The sequence below is a fragment of the Ylistrum balloti genome, unplaced genomic scaffold (genome assembly GCF_031769215.1).
Source record: "Ylistrum balloti isolate Yb309-2 unplaced genomic scaffold, AGI_CSIRO_Ybal_v1 Utg370448, whole genome shotgun sequence".
NCBI classification, from domain to species: Eukaryota; Metazoa; Mollusca; class Bivalvia; order Pectinida; family Pectinidae; genus Ylistrum; species Ylistrum balloti.
In genome coordinates, this window is record NW_026782298.1 from 53,984 (window position 1) to 67,039 (window position 13,056).

Below are 13,056 nucleotides of genomic sequence, written 5' to 3' on the forward strand. Positions count from 1 at the left end.
CCATAGATGTATTTCCGAAATAACGGAAGTACTTGTCTTCGGAACACAAACGATATTGCGCGGGAAACAGAAACCACACTTAACGCGCCATAATCGGGTATGCCAGTAGTATTGAAAGAAGAACTTGAGCCAGTTGCAAAGAAATCGAAGACAATGCCTACTAGTGGTATTCTTAAATTCGCTCGTTTGACTAAGCATGCCTATAGTCCATCACGGGGTTCTAAACTAGCCGCTGGATATGATTTGTACAGGTACAGTATGATAGCAAAAGGTACTTTGGTACGTCTGATTTGTGGTACTCGAGTACCGACACCGTTTTTTGTCACAGAGTATTATTTATTAGAATAAATAAGGGCGGAAATCAAACAACGAGTGTTCAGTGATCAATGTAAAACGCTTTGGGAATTGCCAAATACGTTAGGAGAAATTAATGGCACGTTCCTCTTCAAAAACTAAAATCTGCATCAGCTAACACCTGATAATGAAGGCGAGTTGTGAATGTAATGGTATATAACTGGATTCCAGAAATGCTTCACGTAATAATTGAGGTTTAATAACCACACTCATGCCAACAAATATCACTATAAAATACATGTTTCTCCATTTGATCATATTTGCTGTACATAGTTCCTATTTTTTTCAGTGCCTACGATTATATGATTCCAGCTAGAGGTAAACAAGTAGTGAAAACAGACATTCAGATAGCCCTGCCAGATGGATGTTATGGACGTATAGGTCAGTAATTCTTTTATTTTAAGTTTCCTGATCCATATTTCCATGTGCTTACTCTTTTAAATAGGGCAGACCTAGAGGAAAAATTTTGCAAAGGTACCATCCTCGATAATCCAGGGGTTACCCTTAAGATCACTCTTTGCTCAACTGAAGCTATATGGTTGGTCTAAAGCAGGTTTCAGAATTAAAAAAAACTGACCAATTATAGAGCGAGATGTTCCTTTGAAGATTACAAAGGAGCGACACCAAACTTCAAAGTGAGTACCACATAGTGTTATTCAAACTCAAGATCTGTTTGATGTACATCAAAGGATCAAAGTAGTCTTCTTATCCACAAGGTGTCACACATGGAACCTTCAAATTTGCTATGAAATGTTCCAGGGGTGATTGATAGTGTAATCCCTGGAGTGTCGAGGATGGTTAGGTACAAGAAGGTAGACTAACAAAATACTTATGTTTTATACAGGAGATCTCGACTTTAACAATGTTTCTTTAAAACCATTGCCCAGGAAAGTTTATAATAGGTACAAATTACAAGGGTAGTTAGTGTTACAGTAAAATACTTTTTAATAGGTTGTGAAAACGGTCTTCATACCTTTTTCATGATTTTTTTAACAATCCCCAAAAATTAGTGATTTCATGGACTATGATGTTGCTGAGAGATCTTTAAATAGTAAAAACTTTTTAAGAAAAATTTGTTTTTGATAAAAAGAGGTGTGAAAATATAGATACAATGCAACTTTCCCACACTTCTCTAAACCAATCGCCTTTATAAAAACCTTCCCAATACTGAGCCCTCTCCATTCCAAATATCAAACTGATTTTGTGTTCAAAAATGATTGAAATATACTGAAAATCACTTCTGAAAACTGAACATGAACAATCCAGACCAGAGTTCTGACCAGTGAACCATGGAATCAACACCTGTCATGAGTAGGCCGCACTCCAAATCTACCCTGGTCGAGAGGATTATAAGTAAGATAATATATAGTTATACCTGAAATCTTATGGAATGAGTTTATTATTTTACCAAACAGAGAACAGCTACAGATAAAGTGAAAATAAGTACTGATGCAGAGCTAGAAAGCCACAGCTTTGGAATCTTAATTGTAGGTAATTGAATTATACAGAATGGACATATTAATTAAATGTTGATTTATATGATGTTGGTTGAACATATACAAACTTCTATATCAAATAGTTCATTGGTAACATAACTTCCTGCATACTAACTTATGTGTAAACACATATTCATCAAGTATATTGGTTGGTAACCAAGCCAATCATCTGAATGGGGCTACATGGGGCCGTGTGTGACGTTTCTGCTGACGTTGCTGAGCAATGTGCAGATTTCATTTCAGCTGACGTCATATATGGTATACATGCATTACTTTTTTTCACTTTTCCAAACTATTTTTACTCTATAAGGAGTTTTCTACTGTATTCTGATGGCGATGTGTGTGCTGAACTGAGTGGTTTATGTAATGTACAAAAACAAAATCAGTTCAGTTATATCAGTCCCGACCTGTCAACTTTCTTCACGTTACAAACTGAACCCTTCCTTAAGTGCCCAAATATTCATCTCCCATACATGATCAGTTTGGAGAAGTTCCACTGTATCAATTAATTCTAATGGAAAGTTATTTGTAAAATAAATTACTGTTTTTTCTTTATTTCAGCACCAAGATCTGGTCTTGCAGCTAAACACTTCATAGATGTTGGAGGTTTGTAGTACAACAATGGCAATGCCCATATTACCAGAGTTTTTATTGAGGGCTTTCTGGGGCAGATAATGGGCCCCATTTCCAATTGAAATTATTTTCTTAAAAATGAGGCAGAAATCCCTTATCTCAAATTACTAAATACATGTCAGGTTTACTTCTACAAAATTCAATTCGCCCTGAGCTGCAGTTAAGTAAATTCATGAATTGTCCATAAGTAGATAATTAAACATGATAAATGAATTAATGTGTGATTATAAAGTATGTTTTTGATGTTTGGACAGCGGGAGTGATAGACCAAGATTACAGAGGAAATGTTTGTGTACTCCTGTTCAACCATAGCGAGAATGAGTTCAAAGGTTAGTAGACTAACTCACTTGTACAGCTGCTTTCCAAGGGGATGAGACATTAACTTTACACTGTCATAGAGTCTCCTTAAGCTCAGTCTCTGACCCATCACAAATGAAATGTATAGACAGGAGAAAATGTCATTCAACACACACTAGTGCTGTAAATACATGTCTTTGTGTGCAGTTGTTTATAGTTCACTGTTCATTGGGAGGGAAAAAAAGCATTTCTGGAGAGTTGATTTTGCCACCTAGTATAGATACTCGATCAAACAAAGTGTCTCTTGATCAGAATATTGTTTTCATTAGGTGTGCTCAGAAAATAAGTATTTTACCAGGTAAGTAATCAGGTAGACACTAAGTAACTTTTCACACCTGGACTACATTCTGTCATGGCTGTCAGAGAAACTGATGATTGAACCTTTTGTTATCAACATAGAATCAACCAAGTTATCTCCAGAAAGATTTCTTTCAGCATTCTATATATTTGTGAAGAATGTAATTTCACAAAGTCAATGTTTGAGTCGCAATTTATATTCCAAGAAACAAATAATGTAGATGTATATCAGCTGGTCATATTTTCATTTTATGCCACGATCATCTCGAATATCAAAGGATAAAAGATACAAATATCACATGATTGTTCTGGTGTGAATGAATAATCTCCAGTTTCAGAAAAAGTCTGTATTGGTCTTTCATGTCTACACTGCGAATTTGACTCGTCCAACTGTGTTACTACTCTGATTTTAATTCTGTGTACCCGTGATGTCATGTGAAGTTGCAAAAAAAGTCTGCTGTATCCTTTGTGACATCCTGAGAGTCATAAAACACATTTGTGTTACTCACCAATTAAGCATTGTTGTACGTAGGATGTAGCTGGCCAAACGTTTATCTGACTCGATTTTAAGCATCAAACATAGAATTAGGATGATCATTTGTGTGTCTTTACAGTGCTCCAGATAGCCTGCGTGAACGCATTTTCATGCACAATATTTCTAATTTCACGCTAGGAAAAAAATAAGATTTGCGTCATTAACCCGTGCGAAATCCGGACTCTTCGTCAATGTCCGGCTCCAATATTAGGTAGTTAGAAAACTCAATAATCTAAGTCAAACAGACACTTATCAAGTAAACGAAACTCGTAACAAGCGCTTTCTTGATCGTGATTATAAACCAGTCGCATAGCAAATATGGCACTGTCAAAACCTCAACAATCGTTGTTAAAAATGGGTTTTACCCGTAAAGATAAGCCTGATCGCGGTATCGACGTATTTGTGAGAGAAATATTAGATCATATTATACAACAAGTAGGAAGAAAACACCATAGAGGATTTTCGAAGAAGGAAACCATCGATACATGGGAAAGGAATTACCCTTGGTTAAAGGTGGAAGTCATCAATCGGACAGATGGTCGTAACGACCTGAATTTAAAATGTACTTTGTGCACAGCAAGTAACAAAACTAATTCATTCACCAGAGGGTGTAGTTACGTCCAACGAAGTGCATTGACACGTCATGAGCAATCGGAGGATCATGTCTCTGCAGCACTAGCGGATAAAACTGCTTCTACACCACGAAGATTAGACAATGTAGAGCTAGCACAATGTGACGTAGACGATACCTATACAGCCGACGAGTGTACAAAAACTGTGTTTAGAACAGTGTAGTACGCTGCCAAAGAAATGATTCCGTCGGAAAAAATTAATTCATTACTAGACCTACAAAGATTAAATGGTGTAAAAATCTCAATGAAAGATTTGAGCTGGGACACTATCAGAGACATTCAGGACACAATCGCTGATTCAATAACTAGAGAACAAGTGGAAATGTTAAAAGAGTCAAAACTTTTTTCCATTATGATTGATGAACGCCAAGACCTTGGTAAGTATTTTGAAAGTATTATTAAACACTTTTGACAGCACGTCAAATATGAAAATAATGAGTAAATTTAACCTTAATATGAAAGAAATATTTCTTCAAAAAATATTCCAAGAAAAATTTAAAAGATACTGAAATGATCAATGAAAAAAAATTGGTGGAAAAACTGTACAATATTTTTTTTTCTGTCAAAATGATTTACTGAAAATAAACTACATATTATCTTATTCAATCATTGATTTGGTTAAGCATTAAAAAAAAAACCATTAGTTTTAGTTGGTGTTCAATGTTTTATAAATTAATTCCAGGTGTTGAGAAGAAACTTTCGATGTGTGTGAGGTACGTGTCATCTGGTGAGTTGAAAACCCAATTCCTCGGAAATGTTGAAGTTGAAGATGGAAAAGCACATACCATTGTCAACGCTGTCCACGATTATCTAACTAGTCTTGGTATTGATATGTCATCACTTGTATGTCTAGGAACTGATGGGGCCGCAGCGATGTTTGGAAGGAAAATAGGTGTTGGTGTGCAACTCTTAGCTAAATACTCTCCATTCATGGTGCATACTCATTGCATTGCACATAGACTCGCGTTAGCCTGTAGTGATACCATAAAAGATAAGTTATTAAGTGAACTACAAACTTTCAAAACACGTTTCAATTCGCTCTTTTGGTTTTTCAATACCTCTGCATGCAGGTCAAATAAACTAAAACAAGTTCAAGAATCTGGAGGACCCATTATTAAAAATAAAGGAACCACATAATGTACGATGGTTATCATTGAGTCAGGCAGTGTCTGCTGTTTACAAATCGTTTCCTTCCATAGTTACAGCCTTGTCATCTATTGCTCATGATGGGAATGCTACAGCAGAATCTCATTTTAAATATTTTAGTTCATCTAAAGTGTGTATGATTACATCAATGATGATGGATGTTCATGAGTTACTTAACAAATTAAGTAAGGAATTACAAAAACAGTCCCTCCTGTTCAGTGAGATAAAACCTTTATTTGAGGGTACTGTCTCTGCTCTTGAAGCTTTACAGGATCATGAAGGTCATTACGAAAGTGAGTGTCTGGAACTTCTTCGGTAGAATTCTGAGAATGGAAACACAAACATGAAAGGAGTAGAATTGAAAAATTTTAGTGATACTACTGTAAATAGCTTTAAAAGTTTAAAGAAAAAGTATCTCAGATGTTTGATTGAGAACATGAATTCCCGTTTGGATCAACATTCGAGTGACATCATAAGTGAGATGGGGATGGTGTTTGAGCCCAAGCACTTTGTGGAGGAACTGGCAGATGGTGCTATCATGAAACTAGGAGATCACTATGGTACATCCAAACAAGTGAATTTATTTTATGATGATCAGAATCATAAACAAGATGTTTCAAAAATCTTAGATAAAGATGGTCTTCGTACAGAGTGGACTGTCGTGAAAGGAATGCTTAAAGGTGCATACAAGTCATTAGAAACTGACATGTTCTGTAAACGCATGATTTTACTTCACTCAGAACTGGTAACAATTTTTTCTATTTTGGCAAGGGTTGCTCTAACACTGTGCATTACTTCTGTGGAATGTGAACGCTCCTTCAGTGTCCAGAATCGCTTAAAATCTAGATATAGATGCTCCCTTAAAGCGACCACAGTAAACACTTTGATGAAATTAAATATACTTGGACCCAAACTTACAGAATTCGAGCCTAAAAAGGCAGTCCAAATTTGGACAGCAAAGAAAAAAAGAAGGATGTGTGTATTGTTCAAACTGAAAAAAATCTTCAGTAAGTCAGTTGGTGCAGTCTTCTACTTGATGCATATGTGAATGAAAAATAATGCATCCTACAAATGTGTTAATAGTAACTTAAAACTGAACTAAGTCTAACATTTTGATTTATTTCATACAATTACAAGACGTGAATCAAGTATGTGCTGTTAAATACAATTTAAAGTGGTATAGTGCTTTAACCTATATGTTTAATTCCTGAGAATGACAAACAACTGAAATAGTGCTATGATCTGTTTTATTGTCAAAAACAAATAATGAAATGAATAAAATTTTAGTATAAAAATAAGGCTTGTTATAGTTTTTATCATGTACAGTAATTAAATATAATATTTACAAATTCAGTGTTACCCTTATATGGAAAAACCCATACACTTGATGAAGGCAGGGGTGAAAAAACCCCTCCATTTATAAAGGTAGGAGTGAAAACCCCACATGTCAAAAAGTTATCTGGAGCACTGTCTTTAAAGCAAATTCATTTATCAAAACAATAAAATATTCTGAAATCGGCTGCATTAAGCCAGGTTGTTTACACGGACATAAAAATGGCAGGCTTGGGTTCTACTTTGATCTCTAGAGCATTGATGACGGGGAAAACAGAATCAAACCATTAAAACTAATTAAATACATGAAATTGAGAAATTTATTGTTAAAATTGAACAGGAACACATATAACTTGTATATAAATGAGTGACACAATGAACACATTAAACATGGAAAGATGTTTTAATTCTTTGTTTTTATCACTTTTTACAGCATCGTATACAAATAATGTTTTATAGGGGAAGCCATTGGTCTTGTGTATAACGCTCATCACAGGTGCCGATTATATACATAAATTCAGGTTCCTTTTTTGATTCACCTGTGTTTTAAAGAGTTACTGGCCCTTGTTGATTTCATAATCTTAGTCTTGTCCACACATCTATCTCAGTTTTCAACAGATTTCTTTCAAACTTAGCAGGCTTTATCACTATAACATGAAGTTGTTTCAATTTGTTTTCACTACTTTCTCTGGTATTATATAACTATGACATGAAACTATTTCTCCATGGATTGTGATTGTAACATTTTTAGGTCAGCTGACACAAAGCCTCAGGGTGACCTGTTGTGACCACCTTTTGTCCGGCATTGTGCATTGTAAACTTGTAATATTTTCAACTTCTGGAAAACTTCAGAACTGATCAGTGAAATTTTACAAAATTCTTCCTTGGCTTAAGGCACACCAAACTTGTAAATATATTGTCCCCAACCCCCGGGGCTTGAGGGGCAGGGCCAAAAAGTGTCAAATTGATTGACAAGTAAAAAATCTTCTTCTCAAATCCCAGGTTTGGTAGAATCAAGTACTCTTCATAGATGGTAAAGTGTTCAGATGCCACAGTATCACATTTCCCCCATAGATGATGGCAAGGTCTACTCTAGATTATATCGGAAAATGATAGGTTTTACATTATTTGCTAGGTTATGTGACCCTACTCCTCACCAAAACCATTTGCTTCATGGAAAACAGCTTTTTAGTAAGATTTCATTCAAAGTAGAAAAAATGAGCCTTCTCCCTGCTGAAAGTGTTTGTAGTCAGATGTTATTTCCTGGATAGAAAGATTAGTTTAAGATGTCAGTTTAATGAGATGCATATAATGACCTTGGCTGACCCCCAGCAGCTGATGGGTCGGGCAAAAAATTGATCAAATTGATCTTACCAGAGATTCATTCAGTTCTCCACCCATCTCTTTTAAAACTTGGTTTTAATTTATCATTGAACCATTATTGTCCTCGTGAATCTCATCATCAATACTCCATGTTTGTAAAGTTTCAAATTTTGAACATTTCTGGACCATGGGACAGGTATATATCCATCTGCCCTGCAGTCATGTTTTCTTATCGTTATCATTTGTTACCATGGGAACAAGTTTTAAAAAATCACTTTTCAGGTCATTGAGGCTATATAACTAGACAACCATTGAACTGATTTACAAGTAGTATATCATGATAGACAGATATCTTCAGTAAAGGTTGTACAACAAGTAGCTGGAAGCAGGGGATACAGTTCAGTGATTTTCATGCTTTGAAATCGATTTATTAATAACAGGTAATGTTGTTTACAATACAAAATTACTTGTTTACAGTAAATAAAGGTGACCGGATAGCACAGCTGATTTGTGAAAGGATTTACACACCAGAGCTTGAAGAATGTGAGGTATGCCAAGTTGATTACTAATTTGTATTCAATGATGTTGCATAAAAATGGAAACATTTCAAAAACTATTGGTATGTTATTTTCTTCAGAAATCACAAAATATTGGTTTATGCGAGATTTGGTTGATTGTTAAACAAAGTCACATTAAAGTGATTTTTTTTTCAGATTGATTGTGCATCCCTTCTGAGAATTGGGTAGCTCTAGAAGTTAAGCTATTGAAATTTTTATCCCTCCATCTTCAGATAGTGGGCTATTCAAATCGCTCTGCATCCGTGGTCTATCCGCCTTTCTGACCATAAACAATTTTTTATTGCTATTTCTTGATAAGTATGAGATGGGTCTTTCTCTGATTGCATATGCAGGTTCCTGGTGGTCCCTCGTTGTGCCCGTTTGATTTTGGGACTGATGAAAAATAAACCAAGATGGCTGACAGGCAGCCATCTTGGAATTTTTTCAATGAAGTTTGTTATCGCTATTTCTTGCTAAGTAAGAGAGGGATCTCTCTCAAATTTCAAATGTTGGTTCCCCTTGGTCCCTATTTGTGCCCTTATGATTTTGGGTGTAATCAAAAAAACAAAATGATGGACAAACAGCCATCTTGGATTTGACTTTGAAAGTTTGTTATCGCTGTTTCATGAGAACTACTGCATAGATCTCAAATTTCATATATAGGTTCCTGTTGGTCCCTAGTTGTGCCTGTGTGAGTTTGGAACTAACCAGAAAATTAAAATGGCTGACAGGCAGCCATCTTGGATTTTGCCAAGTAAATTCTTTACCTAGTTATTGCTATTTCTTAAGAAGTACCAAATGGATGTGTCTCAAATTTCATGTGTATGGTCCCTTTGGTCTCTCCTTGTGCTTGTTTGATTTTGGGACTGATCATAAGAAAGAAATAGCTGCCAGGCCGCCATTTTGGAATTGGCAGGTGAAGATTTTCATTGCTATTTCTGCAAAGGAATGTTCAAATTTCTTATCCTTAAGAGCGAAAACAGAAAGAAGAGAACAGATCAGAAGGGAAAAAAGATCCAACTTTAAAAGAGCATATAAAGATCAAACAATGGTGGGCGCAAAGATCCCACTGGGATCTCCTGTTTATAACCCTGTTAGTGTAGACTTTTAGATTGGGTCAGCTTTTCTAAATCAAAAACAGATCTATATTAGTCTCATGCTTTCATTGATTTTCAAAGTTATTTATTTTTGCTTCAGAAATTGGACGATACGGATCGTGGGTCTGGTGGATTTGGATCAACTGGGAAAAACTAGTAAATAAGAAGACATGCTGATTGGTGTCTGTGAAAAATTAAAATGTTTTGACTCAGTGGAACAAAAATAAGAATGCAATTATGTCAGAACAATGACATGTGTGTGTGTGTGAAAACTTACTTAAATGTTAACCAGATCTAGAAAATGTGAAGAAAGTGACGACAAATTACTACTAATACTACTCACACCAGATCTAGATAATGTTATTGCTGTATATGTACATATTTTTGTGTCTTCAGATATTGTGCTAAAATATCACAACTACATCAGTTTCTGTATATGATTAACATAACAAAAGCTTATTTGTTGAATATCATATTACGATAAAATTGTATTCTGTCAAAACATTAACAATATTTGATAAATTCTTGGTGTGATGTTGATACTTATATCTTTGTTTCTCCAGAGGAAAATCTATGTAGACTTGTGTGATATTCTGTAGATCTGTTTTCTTACTGTCCTAATTGTTCCTCCAGGGAGAAAATCTGTGTAGACTTGTGTGATATTCTGTAGATCTGTTTTCTAACTGTCCTAATTGTTTCTGCGGAGGAAAATCTATGTAAACTTGTGTGATATTCTGTAGATCTGTTTTCTTACTGTCCTAAATATCAGAGAAAGGCACACTGAAACATTTGTGATCTTCATGGCTGTAAATAATCCATGACAATAAAATACCACCAATTAGATTTCAGGTGAAGTACTATCAGTGCTCCATGTTGTACCGGTATAACTAACAATTAGATTTCAGGTGAAGTACTATCAGTGCTCCATGTTGTACCGGTATAACTAACAATTAGATTTCAGGTGAAGTACTATCAGTGCTCCCTGTTGTACAGGTATAACTAACGCCAAATTAGAGTAAAAAAAATCAAATAGTATTTCATTAAACTGCTAGTAAGTAATTAGTCTAACAAGACATCAGTTTACCTGGCTCATTATCATCTTCCACAGCTAATAATCACTCTATCAGTTATTTAGCGATTATCATTACGTAATTTGGTAATCCTGATACCGTATTTGATATAATAAGCGGTTTATAAGGAGATGTACTCAAGAAAAACATTAAAAAATCTATATCTAAGATGGTCTAAGATGGTTTTATTGCATGTGAAAAAAAACTTGTGATTTTGTAAATACATGAACTGTACAGTAGATTTTTTAGTACTGAATGTGTTTCTTTTACATCTAAGATGGTCTCACCCCCCCACCCCCCCCTTAAATGAAATTTTTAAGTGCCCTGGGTGCTTCTTGGATTGAATACGGTATCTCAAGGGTTGAGGCTTATGGTACTTGTAAGTCTAGGAAGATTGTCAATATCAAGTCAAAAGATGAATATAAATAGTGAATATTCAGAGCGCTGTCTTTTCCATCTGTTACAAGTACTGTAGAACTTCCTTTTTGCTGGACTTAATTTTTGCAATTTTAGTAAATTTGAAAATTCTGAATAATTGATTTTTTGAGCTACCCATGTGTTGAAATATGATGCATTACAAAACGGGCTGTATGGTTCCAAATTGTCTGGCGAATTCCTACCTCCTCTGGTTCTTAAATTCATATTTCCAAAGTTATATCTACAGTTTTCAATTAAATTGCTGAATTTTGATAAACCTCACTTGGATAGCTCCCAGATTTATTATGTAGATGAAGCTTAACATCCATCGATATAATATATATATATACAAACTACAAACAAACTTTCCTTTGAAGTACATACTAGATAATTGTGTTTTTATCATTTTTGCCTGCTTGTAGAAGTTGCCATATAAGTGTAGAAAATGTTTTGTTATTATTTGTATATTTACTTAGTTGTAGGATGCTCAACTATCGAAGATTTACCACCATCATGTGTTCAAAGTTTTGTACAGAGACCTATGTGTCTGGCTAAATATAACTAGGGAATCCCCTAATGATATTGTGTTCAATGTGATAAATGTGGCTAAATATAACTTTAGGGAATCCCCTAATGAAATTTTGTTCAATGTGATAAATGCTGTTAAAGAGAATCTTGTGTGCTAAATCTATAGTATAAAAAAAAATGTTTGTACAATGTATCATAACATGACAATTGAATGTAAATGTTATAATTATGATGTTAGAATTCATGTGTACAACCAAACCAAGTTTATGTTCACATTTATCCACAATATTGTGAGGTGGCTGAAGAGAGCAAAACATTGTATGATGTAAAAGTTCCTGTTTATTTATGCCACAGTATATATTAAGGTCTACATTTTCAATACAAGAATGAACTGTCACAGAGTCATTGTAGTGACATCAAACGTTGGGTCATTGTAGTGTCATCAAACAATGGGTCATTGTAGTGTCATCAAACACTGGGTCATTGTAGTGTCATCAAACACTTGGTCATTGTAGTGTCATCAAAGATTGGGTAATTGTAGTGTCATCAAACACTGGGTCATTGTAGTGTCATCAAACATTGGGTCATTGTAGTGTCATCACACATTGGGTCATTGTAGTGTCATCAAACACTTGGTCATTGTAGTGTCATCAAACATTGGGTCATTGTAGTGTCATCAAACATTGGGTCATTGTAGTGTCATCACACATTGGGTCATTGTAGTGTCATCAAACATTGGGTCATTGTAGTGTCATCAAACACTGGGTCATTGTAGTGTCATCAAACACTGGGTCATTGTAGTGTCATCAAACATTGGGTCATTGTAGTGTCATCACACATTGGGTCATTGTAGTGTCATCACACATTGGGTCATTGTAGTGTCATCAAACACTGGGTCATTGTAGTGTCATCACACATTGGGTCATTGTAGTGTCATCAAACACTTGGTCATTGTAGTGTCATCAAACATTGGGTCATTGTAGTGTCATCAAACATTGGGTCATTGTAGTGTCATCAAACATTGGGTCATTGGAGTGTCATTAGGATATTGATATTACACTCTTTATACATCGTAAAGTTGGCATGTGTTATTGACACATTTACTTGATTTCATAATTCCTTATTCAATAAATTTCAGTTGTATCGAAGTTTTGTACATTTTTTGATTTTCATAACAAAGAGGCATATGACCCCTCATTTCTTTTGATATTCAACATTAAACAGCAGAGCTTGTGTCAAAATCAATCCATTTGTGGTATTCACTTAACCATAAGATGGATAT

The 13,056-nt window shown here is 35.0% G+C and overlaps 1 protein-coding gene across 1 annotated transcript; it reads left to right on the plus strand.

Annotated features, from left to right (window-relative positions):
* Positions 1-99: 99 nt before the first annotated feature.
* LOC132554891 (deoxyuridine 5'-triphosphate nucleotidohydrolase, mitochondrial-like) lies at positions 100-12,922 on the plus strand. The gene is made up of 6 exons (XM_060219224.1): positions 100-251; positions 644-735; positions 2,412-2,456; positions 2,738-2,812; positions 8,583-8,653; positions 9,860-12,922. The coding sequence occupies exons 1-6, from the start codon at positions 100-102 to the stop codon at positions 9,914-9,916; spliced, it is 492 nt and encodes a 163-aa protein (XP_060075207.1). The 3' UTR covers positions 9,917-12,922.
* Positions 12,923-13,056: the final 134 nt, after the last annotated feature.